This window comes from Rhizophagus irregularis, chromosome 12, assembly GCF_026210795.1.
Source record: "Rhizophagus irregularis chromosome 12, complete sequence".
NCBI classification, from domain to species: domain Eukaryota; kingdom Fungi; phylum Glomeromycota; class Glomeromycetes; order Glomerales; family Glomeraceae; genus Rhizophagus; species Rhizophagus irregularis.
Window position 1 is genome coordinate 3,224,705 of NC_089440.1, and position 20,024 is coordinate 3,244,728.

Genomic DNA, 20,024 nt, shown 5'->3' on the forward strand with positions numbered 1-20,024 from the left:
AATAAGACAATAACTGTGAAGTACGCGTCTGATTGTCTGAATAGTCACGTACTTCATGAAATTAATAAATCCGCGGTATACTGATATCAAACCATTAAAAAAGGATCTGTTTGAGAATGAGAGCTGATATACATTAATTCCATCAAATATTTATTAGTAACTTTACGCGTATGAATTGATGTTTCTATAACAATTTACCATATCATCTATATCATCAAATATTTTATTGATTTATGAGATATTCTTTCTGTACGGTATATTAAAACAAAAGGCTACCTGAAGAAAACCTGCTCAAGGAAATAATTGTCAAAGAATCCCATTCAAGTTAAGAAATGGGTAAATTTTTATAAGCATCATCTAAATAATATAGGAAAATTTGTACTGCATATCTTCAAACGTTCATAATTACTAAAACTATATTCATGAAAATAGTTTAACAAAATTAAGATTAGGGGTGATCAAGGTTCAGTGAACAAGCAGTTCGAACTGAGTCGCTCGGTTCATAGTCCTGATTCCTGAACGATTCATCTAAACTGAACCTATATGAACTGAAGTATAATGAACTGATAATTTAATAATCAAAAAAATATATTATAATACAATAGAAAGAATAAAGAAAATATTAAGTTTCATTAATTTACTTAATATCAAATTTTTTTACAAATTAAATAAAAAAGTAAAAATACTATTTTACATCATATTTTAATATATTTTTAATAAAATTTAACGTTATTACGACTCTTGAACTTTTTTTATTAACAAATCAAAAGTTCAATTCAAAAGTTCAATTTTGGTTCGGTTCTTATTTCAGTTCGATTCGAACTGTAATAATCGATATTCTGGGATAAATTAAAAAATTGAAGATCCACTTGTGTTATATGCTTTTGAATTATAGTAATTATAGTGTATTTGATAGCACGCTGAACATAGGAATTTATACTATATGAGTACTGAGATTCGCCGCGTTGCTGTCCTGAGTTCAGTGAGTTGGCGTGTTAACTTACTGGCATGTGAACGCCGCGGTCAAGAGATTGCGAAGTAGTGTAGTTTGACCTCAGGTTGACGATACCATATTAAATGGAATGTCTAGGAATAGAATAAAAGGAAGATTATGGTATGGTTAATGAGCTAATTACTATTGTAATTGTGTCCCGACATTCGAAAAAGGATGTTGAATTGCCTGATAATCAAGGAAATGACAGAGGCTAATACCATTTCTGGAACTATAATTTCGTAATAACGAAGAAAGTTGTATTAGCAAAAAGACTTATACAAGGTGTTTCGGAGAGACAGATTGATACATTGCGAAGCTGATTGTATAATAAACTTCTTATTATAAAATTAATAAAAGAAGGGAACGATTAAATAATAAACAAACAATATTTATCTTCTAAATTTTAAAGGAAAAGAAATTTAGTCAAATACTTTATTTATACAGGTTCGCAATGACTAAATTGGATTTGAGCCCGATTTTCATTTGATAAATTATTTAAAACATAAAGATGAAATTAGGCATCGAATATTGCTGCTTTAATATTCGTACAGAAGTGAGATACGCTGAACACTTACGATGTGCAAATAAATTAAAATATATAATAGCAAAGAAAATCATTCAAAATCAATAATGAGACAGCCTATATTATATAGAATTGGCTGAAGCATATAAAAATGTACAGGAGGTGTATGTGTAATGCGCAAGATGTTTCCATGCTATAAGTATCTTTGCAGTGAATGAGCAAATTAATGAATAATATCATTCAGCAATTGTACAACAATTTAAATATCATTCTGAGACAAAAGTTAATAATGAAATTATGAAGAGTATAATAAATAATAACTCATTCAAACAGGTCCATGATATAACAATCAAGACACTACTACTGTACATGATTTTTTATGCTTTAGAGTGAAGGACTAAATCAGGTGCAACTCAGGTGATAGACCGAAAAAATAGGAATAAAATACAGAACATGTAAGGTATTATTATATAATGCACTAGATTAGGAATAGCACATAAAAAAAAAATGAACTTTGGCGAGGTATCTTGTTCTTATTAAGCTTTTAATATTTCTTATTTAACTGTAAAAGTTTATTTTATAAGCGAATATTACAATACCAACAAGATTAATGAATATATAATGAGTTACAATTAATTACAAAACGAGAGGATAAAATATTTGAGAGACATTTTTAATATTTTATTTACTATATATTGATTTTTTTCAAATAAAATTTTTTTATTTTATTTTATTTTTATAATATAGACATGGACCGGAATTACAAGCAAATGCTAGAAAAACGAGACTAAACTAAACGGATGCAACCCCCCAAGGCCCTGGAGAGGAGTCGTCCCGCCTAATATTCAACCCTGAACCCTTAATACTATAGAAATAACGACAAAGAGGAAAAAGCGAACAAAAAAAAGAAAAAAAAATTGTTTCTAGCATAATCATTGGCCCGTATTTTTCTTTCATCTACCGATGCTATACGTAAATACTGTCAGGTATAGAATGTTGCATTTTTTATAAGGTCCGTTGTTGTTGTAGAAGTGTTTTGTTAGTCGTGCGCCGGTAAAAAGAATTCAAAAAGAAACTAAATAAAAATCAACATCACATGACATATTACGTATTTAAAACGTACCAGAGAATTGCCCAATGACCTTTAGTTTACTACACTCTTTTCTTTGAATCATTAAAAAAAGTATGTCACAAGATAATGGTCAAGCAGTTATAGCAGGAGATAAGGCAAAACCTTTAGCAAATTATCCACATGCTAGAGTTGTTGGAGGTTTCATTTTCGTTTCTGGTATTTCTTCAAGAAATTTTGATAATACGTAAGAATAATAAATAAAAAAGAATTTTTTTTTTTATTATTACAAAATTATTTCTTAAAATCAATCTTTTTTAGGTATGAAGGGGTAATTAAATTTTTTTCATTCAAGATAATTTGAAAAATATGTAAATTAAATTATAAATTTCATAAAAAAAAATGTATGTATTTATATACATTAGGTAAAAGAACTCCCAGATGGTTCTTTTCAATTGGATATAAAAGAACAAACAAAAGCCGTAATTCAAAATATTAAATCTATACTAGAATTATCAGGAGCAACATTAAATAATTTGGTTGATTTAACAGTATTCTTAAAAGATATGAATGATTATAATGATTTCAATGAAGTTTATAATCAATTTTTTGATGCTAAAACTGGTCCAAGTAGAACCACTGTTGCTGTAAAAGATTTACCTTCTGTAAGTAATATTTAATACATTTTTTTTTTAAAAAAAAAAATTTTGGCAGTTTAAATTATATACTACTTTACTGTAGCCAAAGTTATTGATTGAAATTAAAGCAGTTGCTGTAATGCCTGCTTATAGGTAGGTAAATTGTCATATTAACGAGTTAAAACCTATCATCATTCTGCTACAATTAATCAGAATATTTAAAATAATAAAATTATAATGTAATTTATTTATAAATTCGAATTAATTAATTAATATTGGAATTACAATTAAAAATTGCATTATAAAGTACACAGTTATATTAGCATTTAATATTGTAACTATTTCAAATATTTAAAAATCTTATTCCTATAATTAAGATAACTTTTCTTCCAATCCATGTACGTCTTTAATTGGCATTCCACAAGTAAAATTTTCACAAATACGAACTGAAGGTGTATTATCCCCCGCTTCCAAAATACTTTTAATCACTTCACACCTTTCATTCAATACTTGTCCATCATCTTTAGCTTGCAATAAAAATTTGTTTGGTATGAATCTTTTTCTAATAGTTTCAATATATTGTTGAACAATTGCTTCTTCTTTTGGTCCAACAACAATAAACTATACGTATAGTAATAATTAATAATAATCCTTTTTTTTTAAAAGGAATATAATATATATTATAAATATTATTTACACTTAACATACCTGTTTGATACCTTTCAAATGTAACATTAAACTTGCTACCATAGCTGGCATAGCATACGGGGCTTTATCCAATGTTCCAATAAAATATTTTAAAGTTTGTTCAGCTTTAGCATTGTAATCCGCATTATTAATTATATGTCCAAGTCGAATCAAATTACTAATTGAAACCGAATTACTATAAAAGAATAAAAGTGTGAGATATACAATTCATATAAAAATATCATTAAGGCAAGTTACTTACGAGGAAGGTTCAGCTCCATCATGATCTAAATAATGTATGCTTAAAGTTAATATAATAAACTTGTACAAGTAATGTAATTTAAAAAGAACATACTTACCATCCTTCAATCTAACCAAGATATTCTTGGTATCCTCTCCTACATTAAAAAATCCACCTCCGCCTTGTTCATCATAAAACAACTTAATTTGCTGGTCCTGTAAATCAATTGCCCAAGCAAGATAAGTCTCGTTAAAAGTTGATTGATAAAGATCAAGTAGACCTAAAAATAAAATTCAATTAAATGAAACGAATTTAAACTTAAGTTGTTTTTATTGTTTATGCAAACATTACCTTCGATTAAATTACTGTTTAAAATTTAAAAATAAATAAATAAATTAATATGAAATAATAAATAAATGAATAACATATAATTAATTGACTAAAAGATTCTTACCTATAATCGTCAACAAACCCATCGATTTCACCGGGTTCTTCTCTAAAGCTTCTCAATAACTTCTTTTTATCGGGATCATATAATCTATCTTTAATAAACTTGGCAGCTCCCTCAGCTAATTCGAGATATTTTTCATCACGTAACGCGTCGTATGCCTGTGCAAGAGCCGATATCATCAAACCTACAGAATTATCAAATATATATAAAATAGATCAAAATAATTTCATTAAATTAAAAGGTATTGTTTGTGCGTATTACCATTCCAAGTTGTGAGAATCTTATCATCTCGATGTGGTTTAGGTCTTTTCTCAAATCGATATTTTGCAAGCTTTTCTTTGGATTCAGCTAGAATAGCTTTTGCTTCATCAAGAGAAATTTGAAATTTTTCTGCTGTTTCTTCGGGAGTATGACGTTCAATTAATACATTCTATTATAGTGGAAAAATTTAGATTAAAAGTATACCAGAAACCTCAATTGTCAAAATACACGAAAAAATATACATACCTTATTCTTTAGTTCACCTTGAATATCTTTTCTGGGGTCAACATTTCCATTAGGTTCAACACCAAAATGATATGAAAATATTTCCGAATTCTTGTCACCCAAAATTTCTTTAATTTCTGATGCTTCCCATACAGCAAAAGCACCCTCTATTTATATTTCATCAAGAGATATTAATTTAATTCCTTCTTCAATATTACCTTATAGAATTCTAGAACGAAACAAAACCTCACCCAATTTATGCTTGGCCTCATCATTAGAGTAAGAATCTGCATCTTCGGCTGAATAAAATCCTGCTCCTTCATGATCTCTCAAATCTCGTTCAACGTATTTAATAATATCACGTGCAACCTTAAATAATCATTAATAATTAGTAAAAATTTAGTCATTTAAGTACAATGACTATTTCCACCTACCTCGGCATAATATTCATCTTTAGTTATCAAATAAACTTCAGTATAACTCTTAAGCAATTGAGCTTGATCGTAAAGCTATTTAATAAATAAATTCTTCAGCATTAAAATTATAATTTAAACAAAACACGCTATAATGTTTACCATTTTTTCGAAATGAGGAATGTGCCAATATTTATCAGTGGAATATCTAAAGAGAAAGAAAATTCAGATTCGAAACATAAAAAAAAAATACAATATAATTTTACATAATAAAATAATACATACCGATGAAATCCATTTCCAATGTGATCTAAATAAAAATAGAGATTAAGTATATAAATTTTTTTGTTTATTATATATTCATATTAATTTGTACATACCATGAATCCCTCCCATGGCAATTTTCTAATTAATTATAAAAATGTGTAATTAAAATTTTTTACCCTAATTTTTTTTTTAATAAGAAAAAAAAAAAAGTTTAAATACCTTTAAAGTAAATTTGACCATATTCAGATCTTTTTCTGCAGCTTCCCTTCGACTTTCTACAACATTTTGTAACTTTTTTAAAAATTGTGCTTCATTATCACAATCTTTGAAATCAATCCCTAATGTTTGTCCACGTCCTTTAATTTCTTGGATTGACATTATAGCAAATCTTTCTTCGGCTTTATCAAGATCTGCCAACGTATAATAATAATGACGAAGTAAAAAGTGAAATTGTACTGGAGTCGGGAACTTCGGTTCACCTTTATAAATTTAATTATTTTGTTAAAATAATATAATGATAATAATTTAATCATAAATTCGACACGTACTTTTTCCATCAAAACCACCTTCATCATCATCAAATGATCGAACGAAATAATCATGTAATTTATGTGCAACTTTGATATTTAACGGTTGAGATATTTGTTCCGTAATTTTTTTCTAATAAAAGAAATTATATATATAAATTTTTTTAAGGAAAACTTACAAATAAATTTATCTCTTACATGGGAATATTCGCGTAAAGTTTTAATAGCATCTTCACCAGATTTTTTCAATTCTTCACCTTTTTCTTTCCATCTATATCCAAGAGAATATTGTCATTTAAATATGATTGTTTGATATGCGAGAAAACAATATACTTACAATGAAGACATTTTCTTAAGGACAGTCGTGAATCCAGGTCTGAATTATATATGTATTACATGTTTAGCACGTTAATTTTTTTTTTTTCATTTATAAAAATTAATGCAACACGTAAATTCGTAAATTGCAATAATTCACACTCACCTCCCATATTGATCTTCTGGAGGGAAATAAGTTCCACCAAGTACAGCTATATAAAGGAACACATTAGATATTATAATTTAAACTACATTCTTCGAACTTAATTAATACATACGATACAATTCGGGCTGATTAAATAAATATCAAAGGTTTATTATCGTTAGTTATTATAATTGCATTAACAGCATAAATAGATAATATATAATTTTGTTACACTCACGGTTAAAAAAACGGACATTGGCCAACCACCACTGCCAGACATCAATTGAACAAAAATCTTTAACCAATAAATATGTTACTATTATCATCACATTTTCAATTGAAATACTTTTTTTAAAAAAAAAAATAGAAATTTACCATATACATGCGATCCACATCAGGCTGAACCTCCCTGATAAATGTGATAATTAAAATTGTCAATAGAAATAGAAATACATAACATGGACGTGTCACACACGCACTTATACAAACGATCATAAAAACATTATATTAAGAATATTAATACCTGTCGACTTTAAATAATTAATTTGAAAATTTTAAATAATTATTAAAACTATATATAAAATCGAAGGATTGAAGTGAAATTTATTTCTCACGTACCTTTGACATTTACAAAATTCTCGTTCATAATATTTGCTATTTTCTCATCCTCGAATGATTCATGAGCCTATAAAAAAATTAATTAAAAAAAATCGAATCACGAGAATGAACTATTACAATTTTTCCAATCTCAAGAAATCGAAACCTTAAAATTATATATATACCATCACATGACACCAACTTAATTGATCCAAAAATAAATTTTTTTTTTTAATAATCAATTCTTAAATCAAAATTTATTAAATAAAAATATATATCAAAAATACATACTGGCAAGTACTATAACCCACACTCAAAAAAATCATTTTATTTTCCTCTCTAGCTTTTTTAAAGGCTTCTTCGCCCCATGGATACCAATCGACTTTAACAACATATGGATTATAAAATAATATATATTTTCATAATCTTTTCGATGAAAAAAAAATTTTAATTACAAAATAATTTTTACCAGGATTATCAGCATGTTGCTAAAAAGAAAAAAATACAACTTTTTTTATTCCTTATCCAAACAAAAATTTTGAGGTCTTAATTTTCTTTTATTATTCATACCAACAAATAAGGACTTTTTTCGTGTGCCAGCCTATTCAAATTCTTACTAGTAGTAGCCATATTTCTTATCGTCAATAATAAAGTAGTAGTTGTACCAAGTTTATTATTATTATTAAAAAACCTAAAATGGGATGTTGGGTTATAATTATACAAATAATTTGGTTTGCTAAATTTGTTAATCAAACAACTATTATTACGCCGCAAAGAAATATGCAATAATCCAAAAGAGAATCGAGAAAAATTCATTCAGAAAAATCAGAAAAATTTGATTTCCGGGGAAAAAAAAATCAGCATAAAATATTTGATTTTCATGATGATGATGCAAATATTATGATATTTACATAAATATTACATAATAATTATGTAAAACGTAGTTTAGATAGTAAGATTATCAAATAAAATTTTAATCAATTTTGGAATAGTATAATTATGAAAAATATATAAATGACACATCAATCTTTTTAAACAATCAAAACCTATCTTGAACCTTAATAGAATTGAACTTATACTAAGAAAGTTACTTTATTTGATCTTTTACATAAATAATGAATGATCAAGAAAATAAAAACTACGAAAATAATACGTACTCAAGAGAAGCTAAAAAAAAAGCTTTAACACATCTCGAAAATTTTGTACGCGAAGATGATTCTGCAAAATATGTTATTGATCCAAAAAATGTTGTTTGTAGAAAGAATGATAATGCTGATAAAGTTAGTTGTTTAAAATTAAATGAATTAGATGAAAAAGAAATTTTTTCTCAAATGCAAAAATTAGGTTTTTATTGTGCTTTAACCCAAGATCCAAATAATATTGGATTGGAATGTAATAAAGTACAATAAAGTACAATAAAGTACAACTGATAAATTAAGTTATATATAAGTTAATAGTTTTTTATTATTCCTAATGATTAGAATTTCTAATAATTAGAATAGAAAGAATTTTCTTTTTCCTTAGGTTTATTATTTTCTCTTTTTTTTTTATTATTTTTTTACTTTTTTTAACTTTCTTTTCATTTTCTTTATCTTTCATACCTTTTTATACGGTATACGGTATATTCTTTACCTAACTATTATATACGGGAGCTCACTTAATGATCGACAAGACAATGTCTAGTTTTAAAACTATTATTTATTATAGGAAAAAATATATATAAAGTATTCGTATTTAGGAATTTCTCTTCACTGATTACCGCGATAAAAAAGCTCAAAAAAATGTATTTTGAAGAAAAAACTATTATTGACACTACTTTTCATCAAATTATCACAACTGAACATAAAAGAATTTTATGTGATGCCCTTTTGAAACAATGTAATAAAATATTAAAAGAAATTCCACCAAATAATAATTATCAATATTGGGATGTTTATACAGGTATAAATAATATTTAAATATTTTTAAATATTTTAAAAATTATTTGAAAATTCCCCCTATAAATATTACATTAATTTCATATGATAGGAACTGCTGGATTATCACTCCTTTTTTTGAAACTTCATGAACGAGACCCAGGTTTGAATGATAATAACTCGTATTATTATATTGTAAAATTTTGCTATCGCGTAAAGAACGAACGTACTGTACGTCGAAATATTTTTTTTTTCTTTTTCCAGGATTGATGTTTGGGGCCAAAAGTACTCTAACAATTGCGGATGAATACATAGATAAGGCTCTTACAACTTATATGGGACAAAATAAGTTAACTTTTGATGGTCTGCCTAATGCAATCGAACATGAATGCAGTTTCCTCTGTACTGTTGTTGGATTGTACGCTGTAGCGGCTCAAGGTTAGATTGACGTCACACTGTTGGTTATCTTTCCCATGCTGCGCCTCTAACTTTACATTTTTATGTAGTCAAACATCACACCGGTGACCAAGAATCTTCTAAAAGATATCTCGACTTGATACAATCTCGTTACTTAAAGGTTGGTTTCTCATCTCTAAAATTTGATTTATTTATGTTTAGATTTTCAGATTTAATTAATCATTATTAACCTTACTAAGGCGGCACTTTCTCCAAAAACTCCGAATGAACTATTTTATGGACGCGCTGGATATTTGTATTCCTTACGTTATATATCTGGTTTAATCAATTTGATGGAAGAAGATAAAGAAAATCCAGTATCACAAATATCACAAATCATATCTAGTGTGATTGAATGTATTATTGAAGATGGGAAAAGAACGGCAGTGAGCCATCAAGCAACAAGTTATACTCCTTTGCTTTGGATATGGTTAGATTATCCTTATGTTGGAGCATCTCATGGTTTCGCTGGAATATTAACTATGTTATTACAATTTCCAAAACAATGTCAAGAATACATGAGTTTAATTAAAAATACAACTGATTATATTTTGTTCAAGTGTCGTCAAGTAAATGGAAATTGGCCTAGTATTTTATCCGAAACTTCCAATGATTTTATCCAATTCTGCCATGGAGCTCCTGGAATTTGTTTCTTGGCTTGTAAAGCATATGAAGTATTTGAAGATGAAGAGTAAGTCTTTTTGAAAAATTATGATCGTTAAAAAATCAAATTTTTCTTTTTTCCTAGAAAGTCGAGAAACATGAATGAAAAATTTTACATTATATTATTATAGATATTTGAACCTTGCTAAAGAAATTGCAGATTACACATATTTACATGGAAGAACACGAAAAGGAGTAGGATTGTGTCATGGAATTTCCGGAAATGCGTACCCATTCCTATCAGTTTATCAACTTACCAAAGATCAAAAATATTTACAATATGCCTTTGAATATGCCGAAATTTGTATTAATTGGGAAATGAAAACTAATCGAGAAGAATTTGTTGTTCCTGATAGACCTTGGTCCATTTTTGAAGGACTCGGAGGATCAGCTTGGTAAAAAAAAGACTCTTTCGACACGTATATTTACTTATAAAAAAAGAATTGATAATTAAATTAATAATTATATTTTTAATTTCTACAATAGGCTTATTGCTGACTTATTATACTGGGATCGGGAGGTTTTCAAGGGATTTTCAGGATTAACAGATGTTTGATAAGCTGTAGCTGCGGATCTTTTTTCTAACACAATTTTGACGTAAAATTTTCGAACATATGTAATAATGTAATACAAACAATAACCTCACAGATCATTTACAGATTAGATCATTCTAAAAATTTCTAGTAAATTCTTATAAATAAAATTTTTCCCACGGATTTTGTTTAAATAAAACTAAAGATCGGATCCCAAATAAATTTTTTCTTTAGAAAATTTTCTCTTTCGCAAGCATGATGATATTTGATGACTTTTTCGATATCACATCACTTCCATTATTATCTGGAGGAACAACATGCTCTTCCTCTTATAATTCACTTCCGTTAAATATTTCAAGCACTTCCACACATTATATAGTTCGTACAGAATTGCCTGGTATTCCACAAAACCAAATATCAGTTGATATAAATGAAGATGGAATACTCGACATTCGGGCTGAACGTCATTCAAAAGAAGACAAAGAGAAAACGAAAACTAAGGATGAAGAAGATGAAATAGTTAAAGAAAACTGGGCTCTTAAGGGTAAATTATACCGCAGTATAAAATTTCCTAAAGAACATGTTGATGTTGATGGAGTCAAAGCTGAACTAAATAATGGAGAATTAATTATTAAAGTACCTAAAAAGAAGACACAAGATGCAAAAGATCCTAAGAGGAGAAATGTTAAAATTATTAAGGGAAAATTGTAAACATCAGTAAATTTGTGACAAATTTGGAATTTTTTGGATCATGGAGGGTTTATTGATTTTTTTTCATCTAATTAGTTTAAATTCTATTTCCTTCCATACTTATAAGTCCAAGAAGTTCTATTTTGTTATCAAGATTTTAATTACTATATCAATTAGCTTGCTTTCAATATAATATTAGAAATAATTTTTTTTATCAATATTTTTGCAAAGATCTTAATAAATAAAAAATTGCTTTAATTATTGCTTTTTTCAAAAAATAATTTATTATTTGTTGAATTTTACATACATGTTACTGCTAATTTTTGAATTATTTTTATTATTCTAATCCATCAAAAGCATCCATGGTTTTAGTAATCATTATTATCATATCAAATAAAGAATTAACTGATACTCTAAGCATTTTAACACTTGCACAATCAAATGAGCTAAAAATATACAAATATAAAATTATTATATATAGAGAAATAATATGATATCAAAGATTAATACATACACAATTAATTTATCATCATCAGTTGTTATAATACGTTTAACTTGATCACCTTTAAGCTCTTTATCAACATTAAGTGCACGTTCTGCTATATTTGCAAGTCTTGAAGAAGGAAAAGGTATCGTTAAAGTACTAATTTTTTTAAAAAAATTTCATCCGAAAATTTGATTAGTATGCAATGATTATTATTCTTTAGCTATTTTACGCTAGATAGTTTTTTTTCTAAAAAAAAAAAATTCTAAATTTTAAATGATTATAATATAATAACTAAGATAATTATTAGAATACGAACAGAGAGTGCCCAAGTGTTGAAGTCGACATAACTAAAAAATTTTTCTAGTGAGATCAGATTTATGACTCACGTACTATTTATTATGTGTGGATCATGTTACAGTGCATTGTAGCACAGGTTGTTATTTAACTAATTATCGATTTTTTTTTTTTGATAAAAAAAATTTTTTCTTCTTCCACACTTTTCTATAAAGTTAGACATGACAACATCAGAACAACTTAATTCTCAGTCATTCCCCACAACATCACAGTCATATTTATCATCGTTAAATTCTCCTATAGATGGATTATTTTTAATTGATGATTTTATTTCAGAACAAGAAGAATTTGAACTTATTAATTCTATTGATTTATGTGAATGGTCTGGAAATGGGATACCGTAAATATGATTTTAATTACATTTAATATTATACATATATATTAAAAAATTATTTTTTTTTTAATTTTATATTTTAATTTATAGACCAAATCCGGAGATGAGAAGAAGAACACAACATTACGGTTATGAGTTTAGTTATAGATATAGGTAAAATATTAAAAAATATATATAATATATATATATATATTTGTTAAAATACATTTTAATTAAAAATAATTTTTTTTAAATAATAGGAAAGTAGTTCAAAATTTAGGAGTATTACCAAATTTTTTAGATTTTTTAATTAAAAGATTTATTGAAAAAAAATTCATTCAATCTACTGAACAGGAGTATCCAAATATGTGTATAATAAATGAATATCAAGCTGGTCAAGGTAATTAAAAAAAAAAAATTTAAGTAAATCATAATAATAATATTATCAAATTTTCTAAGAATATTTTATATATTATTATAGGAATAATGCCACATACAGATTCACCAGAAATATTCGGACCGGTAATATTAAGTCTTTCAATACTTACATCATGTTTAATAACATTTACACATATACAAGATTCATCAAATCAATCAATAATATTATTAAGTAAGAAACATTTAATAATTTCTTTAATATTTAAAATAATTAAAATAATTAATATTAATAATATTAATATATTTATTTATATATACAGAACCTAGATCTTTATTGGTTATGACAAAATCAAGTAGATTTGATTATAAACATTCAATATCGAAAGATGCTATAGAATATTATAATGGAGAAGAGATTAAAAGAGATCGTAGAGTTAGTTTAACTTTTAGAACTATCGTGAATTTTAATGAGAATAATGAGAACATGGAAAAAGGTGGTTGCAAATTTAATAATAATAGTGTACATTATAAATAAATAATGTACATTTTATTTAATTTTGCGGGGAAGGAAATAATGAAATGATCATGTGATTAATATCTATCACAAGACTTATAAACACTGAGTGCATGACCCTATCATCATGTCTTATCATGTCTTGCACGTCATTTGTCTATGAGTCATTTACTAAGATGACATGTGATCGTGGAAAAAAGTTTGAAATATGCGTGATTTTCAATAAGATTTTAGGTTTATAAAATCATCTACTCCGGTATTTACTTAAAATGCCAAGACTTCTCGTATAAGAAACCACAATACGGAGTTTATTTTCATGTGTTTTTTCCTTAATTCCTAATAAAATAAAGTTTGTACATGACTTATCGTACTTTTACACTAAACCAAATATCACTATAGTATAAAGGTTTTACAAAAATCAAGAAAATTTAATCTAAAGCTTCACTAGCGCAAAATCATTCATAGGAAATAAAAAGTTTGCGACTCTGTGAGCTTATATGACATTTGTGAAATAAAGAAATGTCAAATCAATTGTTTACTGGGGTAGTGATTAAATTGAGATGACATTGAAAAATTATGGGACAATATAACTTGTTAGTTGTCAAAAGTCGTACAACAGATTTATTTATTACGGAAAAATAATTCCTTCAGGTTATGGTAAAATATTCCAACCGGTTCAACCGTGGATATTTGTTGAAATGCAAGGGACCTTTACACTGCATCATTTTCGATTATTAATCATAAAAACAATGATCTGAACGTGACGACGGACGTGAAAAATTTCTCATGAATCATATTCCTTTGAAAATTTCAGAAGTTTTTGTTCATCATTTGCTAAAAAAATATAATCGATAATTAAATTAACTAGGCGAAAAAAAGCTCGGATTTATTTTTTTTTTGGTTGCATAAAACGTTAAAAACTTGCTAAATATTGCATTATTATTTAAAAAAAGATACAATGAAATTTATTTATTGCATGCGATTTAGTCAATTAGATTTACAGAAGGTTGGGTAACGTGGCTCAATTGATTCAAAAAATTTAATAAATACCGAATCTCAATTTGATCAATGTCCTTTTGATTTCTCCCTTTTATTCGAAAAATTAATTATAACGCTCCTACCGTTCCATGCACTTCCTTTTTTTTTGAAGGATAAATTTGACAATTTTTCTTTTTTTTGTTTATTCACTTTCTTTGAATATCTATTTTGAAAAAATCAAACATACTTAAAACCATGTCCTCTCAAGGTATTTGGCCGCTTACAAGTTCAGTTGATTGGTGCGAAGATAATTATGCACATTCATATTACATTGCTGAGTAAGTTGATAGCTCAAACTTTTTTTAAATCAATGTTTCATTTTTCTCATTTATTTTATTCTTTTTATTTTTATTAGATTCTGGAATACAATATCCAGTATTGCAATGATAATATTTGGAGAAGTTGGTGCAAGGATAAATTCATGCAATTCATTTAGATTTCGATTAGCTTTTCGTTTAATATCTGTCGTTGGTCTAGGGAGTTTGCTATTCCATGGTACACTTACAAGTCAAATGCAAGCCCTCGATGAGGTAATTTTATTTGTGTATTAAATAAATATATGTATATATACACGTAACTATGTATTATAACTAATTGCTTAAATAATTCCGTGATCTATTGAAATTTCAATTTTTATTTCGATTAAAGGTTCCAATGGTATGGTCAGCATTAACACTTCTTTACTCATTGATAGAATCAATTTTTGGTAAAAAAGGAAAATGGTTACCAATTCTATTAGCATTACATGCAGTACTCTGTACAGCATCAATAACGATAACAACAGGAGCTTTGCAATTTGCATTTTTTCATATCTCATTTGGTAGTTTAGAAATTATTAGTTTAATATTGATGTTTCAAATATATTCTAAAAAGAAAAATTCTCATCCTCCAATTAAATATTTATTTGAAAAAGGTTTATTGATTTTTCTTGGTGCTGTAACAGCTTGGTTAATCGATTTACATTTATGTGATTATGTTAATGGTGGAGAAAAAAGTATACTTCCATATAATCCTCAATTACATGCTATGTGGCATATATTAGCAAGTGTTGGTTTATATTTATTGGTCGTATTAATTTTATACAATTGGCACTATGAGAATGGTCGAAAATGTAAAATTGAATGGCGGTATGGTGGTTTGGTTCCTGTTTGCAGAACATTGGATGTTGAAAATACGAATAAGACAATGACTAAAGCAGCGAAGTAATCATTGAGAAAGAAAAGTGGCAATCGACATTATAAGAAGCATAGGGATAATATATTTTTCTTTAATTCATAATACAACTAATACAACGTTTAAGTAATAGTGCGTGCGTAGCCTTACAATATTGTTATTATTATTATTATTAATTATATTATTATTATTATTATAAATTAATGGTTTCTCTGTATTTGATTTAACTTCTAATGTGAAAATAAAAAATATATTACTGAATTTCTATTCCTATTCTCAAATGAATTCACACAATTAAGACGCGACGCATAATAATTAATCCATTTATTCAGGGCATATTTCTCTCTCGATAATGGTTGATTTAAATTAATCCAATTTATGACTAACTGTACTTTCTCAAAGTAGTTTCGAACATAGAATTCGACTATTATTATTGCTGTCATCATTTCAAAATACCGGGCAATGCTAAGTCGAGAAGATTTCATGAATGATTCTGACGCAGCATCTTTTTAATATCATATAAGAAACAGTTGTTATAGCCAAGATCCTTAATTTTTCTGTCAGAACTCGGTGATTCTATCATTATTTTGAAAATGGAAAAGCAATAAGAGTTATAAACACATATACTCTGTTTTATTTGTTAATAATAAACCTAACGGTCACGGCACTTTTCTTTCCCAGAAACCTGAATGTTCAACAATTACAGCATAGCACAGCTTCTGTCGGGAGTTCATGAGGAGGAGTAAAGCTATTTGCGACTAGTTTTACGAAGAAACAATGCGTATATCCTCTCAAGGCTGTCATTTTATGCCGCAATCGAAGTTTAGAATATATAATCAACCATGAATACCTTTGCACAAAAAAAGGTTCTCCAAGTTTTTGCAGTAAAAGCTTCAACGGTGATGATTTGACCAAATAATAGCTTACGAGAATAAGTAAAACGAGATGACTTGTAAGTTAACCTATTGATTATCTTAAAAGTTTTTGTTGCGAATCCGTGATACGCATGTCGCATAAATACGATCCCCACAAAAGATATTAATTTCCGAATTTTGTTACGTTACGTTACAATTGATTATTAAATGACTGACTATTACAATGACACAATAACAGTTATTCAAAAATTAAGAGGGCCCTCTCAATGACCAATTCTGTAAAAAAAATTTATTGTCAAAAAAATCATCTTAAAAAAAAAATAAAATAAAATAATAATATGCTAAAATATCTGAAAGATTTATTTCATAGTCTCTTAATTTTATTAATCATAATAATACATTATTATGGTACTAAAAAACCGTTCTATTTTTCGGGGCCATCACCACCGATTAATATGTCAACATATAACTTTTTTTGTTTTCTTCTACCAATAACAATTTTTTCTATATTCTCATTTTCACCACCTAATTCAATTTTTCGTAAATCGATATTAATATTATCAAATTTATCACTATTTTCATTTCCTTTAATATTTTCAAATAGATATGCTGCCACTTTTCAGATTCCAATTGCGTTATTTTCGTTCATTTATAGTTGTAAAATGCTTATTTGGTTGAAGAAATCTTTAAATGATCCAAGTTATATAAAACCATTCGTATGGTCATTATTTTATTGGAGAGCGAAAGAAGGAAATATTCCAATTATGAGACAAGATGATCTTTTGAAACAAGGAATTACAAAAGATCGTCTTGAATCATACATTAATCGTCATTATATAATATATCTTTGTGTTTGGATACTTTATATGATTTGTGCGCAATTCTCAGAATTATTTGTTCCTGATATTCCAAAAACTTCTTTTCCTATCAGAGTGATAGAGTATTTCTTTTATGATGGACCTCCATTCACCTCTTTATTTAACCTATTTTATTGTTATATTTACGCTGGCGCATTATTTTTTTCAATAAATTACCTTTATGAAGTAATAATCCTTTCATCTGCTCACTTATTGAAGTACATTTATTCAACACCCAATTCTTTTTTACATAGAACATTAACTAATGATCAATTGAATTCTTTAAAATTATGGTTAATTTCTTTACTTTTTTATTCAAAACCAATTTTTAATCAACCTTATCTTTCTGAAAATCCAAGAGAGTTATGGAGTATTAGATGGCATCAAATGTTTCATGAAATTTTTGTTGAATTAGGTTATAAACCTGCTTGTTATCTTTTTTCTTCTTTTCCCGCTAAATTACAAAAAATATTTGGTACATTGGCTTCTTTTGCCATTAGTGGTATATTACATGAATATATTTTATATTCTTCAAGTAGATATCTTACTTTAGAACAATTTACCTACTTTTTGTTCAATGCTATAGTTATGATGATTTGGGAATCTTTTTCGAAATTTAGATTAGACCAAGGTCAAAAATTTTTATGGAAGAGAATTAGAGATAGTCTATTTATGACAGTTTTTGTTCTTTTTACTCTTCCTTGGTTCATTGAACCTTATATAAAATGTGAACATTATCATTCTTTGATGCATTTTATCTGTAGAAAAATTTAAAAAATTTTATATTTCATTAAATAATTTACAATTAAAATAAATTGACAGTCTAGAGTTGCTTAATCTACTAAATATTATATATTAATAGTTTCTTTACGCTAATCTATACTTTTTTTGCTTCGTCAACCCTTCCTCAATTCTTCTTCACACTCTTTCACACTCTTCCATAGTTCTTCTACAACTCTTCCGCAATTCTTCTTTAACTCTTTCATAACTCAATTTTTTCGGGGTTCCCTCCTTTTTATATAGTTATTATTACTATAAAAATTAATCTTTTGTCAAATTTATCCCTCTTGTCCAGTTACATTATTCTCCTCTTCTCGAACTACCGATGATGACGTTGAAAATCCAGATCCATCTGCAATCTTCAACATTTGTCTTAGTCCTTGATTTTCTGTAATTAAACTGTTTACTAAAATATCGGTTTCGGTATCAGACTGCGCATTATACGCTTCTCTAACTAAATTTCCTAGATTTGAAAGATGTGACTGTAATAACGCATTCTCGGACAATACTTGTGCCGTCGCTGCCTTTAAAACAAATAAATAAAAATAAAATACGTATTAATTTTTATAATTTTAAATAAATCATCTAATTTCTTTCTTTTTAATTACCCGTTGTTCTTCCAATAATATTTCATAATTTCGTTGCATTTCCAATTTACTTTGTTGTATTTCATACTTTTTATTATAAAAATAAAATCAATTAAAAGAATATTTCAAAATAAAAAAAAAATACCAAAATATCAATAGGTATAACATATTTACAGCCTGATATCTGAATTTCATCATAATAGTTTTTAATGATTGTTCATATTCTTTGACAATCGCTGTTAATGCTGCATTTTCTTCATTTAATGTTTGATTTTGATAAATTAGCTGAGAATTTTGTCTTTCAATATCTGTTCCAGTATCAAATGGTGGACCTATTAATTATAATTAAGAAAACCATGTTAAAATAAATCTAAGGAAAAAATAAAATAAAATAAATAAAAATAAATTTATCAACAAAACCTCGATAATTTTGCCTATATAAAGGACCACCACATTCCTCAACTCTACCCTAAAAACAAAAATTATATTATTACATTAATCAATATAAAAATTAAAATTTTATGACATACCTTTAATTCATTGATTTGCTTTTTATATAATTTAGTTTGTTCCCTGTTAATTGCAAGTTGATTACAAAGTTCTTGAGCAATGTTCCTTAATCTAGAATTTTCTTCATTACTTGTCAAATCTGGTGTCATTCTATAATACCTAATATATAGAAAATAAAATATAAATGCAAAACAGGAAGGTAAAAGCCTATTCAAGAAAAGTGTCGTAAAATGCTTTGCGACGGGATAAGGAAAAAAGGAGTAAAAAAAAGCAGTACAAACGAATGTGATACAAGAGTAAAGTTTTTTCATGATTTACGCTGCAAAGAGAAAAAAAGAATTGAAACACGTGATTTCACGTGAATCTCTAAACTTTTGAAATGTAAAGTTTAGAGGAAAAGAAAGTGTATATATATTAATATATGAGCTAATATAAATATGTTTAAAGTATGGAACTTTATCATAATACTAAAATTGGAAACTAAATCGATTGATGAAATAATGAAATAATATCTATTATCTAGAATAGTCTGAATGGTCTGCGTCCT

The 20,024-nt window shown here is 27.0% G+C and overlaps 10 protein-coding genes across 12 annotated transcripts; 7 read left to right on the forward strand and 3 right to left on the reverse strand.

The window, feature by feature from the left end:
• The first annotated feature begins 2,663 nt into the window (after positions 1-2,663).
• On the forward strand, positions 2,664-3,558 carry OCT59_004215 (uncharacterized protein). Of its 3 annotated transcripts, XM_025310488.2 has the most exons (4): positions 2,664-2,833; positions 2,908-2,917; positions 3,012-3,251; positions 3,328-3,558. In XM_025310488.2, the coding sequence occupies exons 1-4, from the start codon at positions 2,703-2,705 to the stop codon at positions 3,379-3,381; spliced, it is 435 nt and encodes a 144-aa protein (XP_025181882.1). In that variant the 5' UTR covers positions 2,664-2,702; the 3' UTR covers positions 3,382-3,558. The 3 variants fall into 3 exon arrangements, with proteins under 3 accessions (XP_025181882.1, XP_065996771.1, XP_065996770.1); XM_066148144.1 differs by having other exon boundaries at positions 3,012-3,558; XM_066148143.1 differs by lacking the exon at positions 2,908-2,917 and having other exon boundaries at positions 2,664-2,805.
• Positions 3,445-7,983, reverse strand: OCT59_004216 (uncharacterized protein; the record flags this gene model as incomplete). Its single annotated transcript, XM_066148145.1, has 27 exons — positions 3,445-3,845; positions 3,933-4,107; positions 4,174-4,198; positions 4,271-4,432; positions 4,504-4,517; positions 4,607-4,787; positions 4,865-5,033; positions 5,111-5,256; positions 5,341-5,458; positions 5,524-5,598; positions 5,665-5,710; positions 5,788-5,812; positions 5,883-5,907; positions 5,989-6,248; positions 6,318-6,429; positions 6,495-6,567; positions 6,634-6,672; positions 6,778-6,823; positions 6,890-6,902; positions 6,995-7,051; positions 7,132-7,165; positions 7,280-7,286; positions 7,375-7,441; positions 7,539-7,554; positions 7,645-7,735; positions 7,823-7,841; positions 7,924-7,983. The coding sequence occupies 27 exons, from the start codon at positions 7,981-7,983 to the stop codon at positions 3,597-3,599; spliced, it is 2,304 nt and encodes a 767-aa protein (XP_065996772.1). The 3' UTR covers positions 3,445-3,596.
• Positions 7,984-8,468: 485 nt separating this feature from the next.
• On the forward strand, positions 8,469-9,089 carry OCT59_004217 (uncharacterized protein; the record flags this gene model as incomplete). Its single annotated transcript, XM_025315843.2, has 1 exon — positions 8,469-9,089. The coding sequence occupies one exon, from the start codon at positions 8,469-8,471 to the stop codon at positions 8,760-8,762; it is 294 nt and encodes a 97-aa protein (XP_025181884.1). The 3' UTR covers positions 8,763-9,089.
• Positions 9,090-9,134: 45 nt separating this feature from the next.
• Positions 9,135-11,112, forward strand: OCT59_004218 (uncharacterized protein; the record flags this gene model as incomplete). Its single annotated transcript, XM_025315844.2, has 7 exons — positions 9,135-9,294; positions 9,382-9,432; positions 9,534-9,707; positions 9,776-9,846; positions 9,926-10,416; positions 10,520-10,783; positions 10,875-11,112. 7 exons carry the CDS (start codon positions 9,135-9,137, stop codon positions 10,942-10,944), a joined length of 1,281 nt encoding a protein of 426 aa, XP_025181885.1. The 3' UTR covers positions 10,945-11,112.
• Positions 11,113-11,153: 41 nt separating this feature from the next.
• OCT59_004219 (uncharacterized protein) lies at positions 11,154-11,869 on the forward strand. Its single transcript, XM_025315845.2, has one exon. It carries the CDS (start codon positions 11,177-11,179, stop codon positions 11,630-11,632), a length of 456 nt encoding a protein of 151 aa, XP_025181886.1. The 5' UTR covers positions 11,154-11,176; the 3' UTR covers positions 11,633-11,869.
• OCT59_004220 (uncharacterized protein) lies at positions 11,665-12,463 on the reverse strand. Its single transcript, XM_025325280.2, has 3 exons — positions 12,415-12,463; positions 12,126-12,254; positions 11,665-12,057 (listed from the first exon to the last, which is right to left on the reverse strand). Exons 1-3 carry the CDS (start codon positions 12,441-12,443, stop codon positions 11,949-11,951), a joined length of 267 nt encoding a protein of 88 aa, XP_025181887.1. The 5' UTR covers positions 12,444-12,463; the 3' UTR covers positions 11,665-11,948.
• Positions 12,464-12,613: 150 nt separating this feature from the next.
• Positions 12,614-13,678, forward strand: OCT59_004221 (uncharacterized protein; the record flags this gene model as incomplete). The annotated part of the gene is made up of 5 exons (XM_025315846.2): positions 12,614-12,792; positions 12,877-12,939; positions 13,026-13,165; positions 13,247-13,375; positions 13,464-13,678. The coding sequence occupies 5 exons, from the start codon at positions 12,614-12,616 to the stop codon at positions 13,676-13,678; spliced, it is 726 nt and encodes a 241-aa protein (XP_025181888.1).
• A 1,212-nt stretch (positions 13,679-14,890) lies between these two features.
• Positions 14,891-16,865, forward strand: OCT59_004222 (uncharacterized protein; the record flags this gene model as incomplete). Its single annotated transcript, XM_025315847.2, has 3 exons — positions 14,891-14,973; positions 15,051-15,225; positions 15,344-16,865. 3 exons carry the CDS (start codon positions 14,891-14,893, stop codon positions 15,899-15,901), a joined length of 816 nt encoding a protein of 271 aa, XP_025181889.1. The 3' UTR covers positions 15,902-16,865.
• A 464-nt stretch (positions 16,866-17,329) lies between these two features.
• On the forward strand, positions 17,330-18,407 carry OCT59_004223 (uncharacterized protein). The gene has a single exon (XM_025315848.2). It carries the CDS (start codon positions 17,406-17,408, stop codon positions 18,372-18,374), a length of 969 nt encoding a protein of 322 aa, XP_025181890.2. The 5' UTR covers positions 17,330-17,405; the 3' UTR covers positions 18,375-18,407.
• OCT59_004224 (uncharacterized protein) lies at positions 18,364-19,769 on the reverse strand. Its single transcript, XM_025315849.2, has 5 exons — positions 19,498-19,769; positions 19,388-19,436; positions 19,142-19,299; positions 18,989-19,054; positions 18,364-18,904 (listed from the first exon to the last, which is right to left on the reverse strand). Exons 1-5 carry the CDS (start codon positions 19,624-19,626, stop codon positions 18,659-18,661), a joined length of 648 nt encoding a protein of 215 aa, XP_025181891.1. The 5' UTR covers positions 19,627-19,769; the 3' UTR covers positions 18,364-18,658.
• Positions 19,770-20,024: the final 255 nt, after the last annotated feature.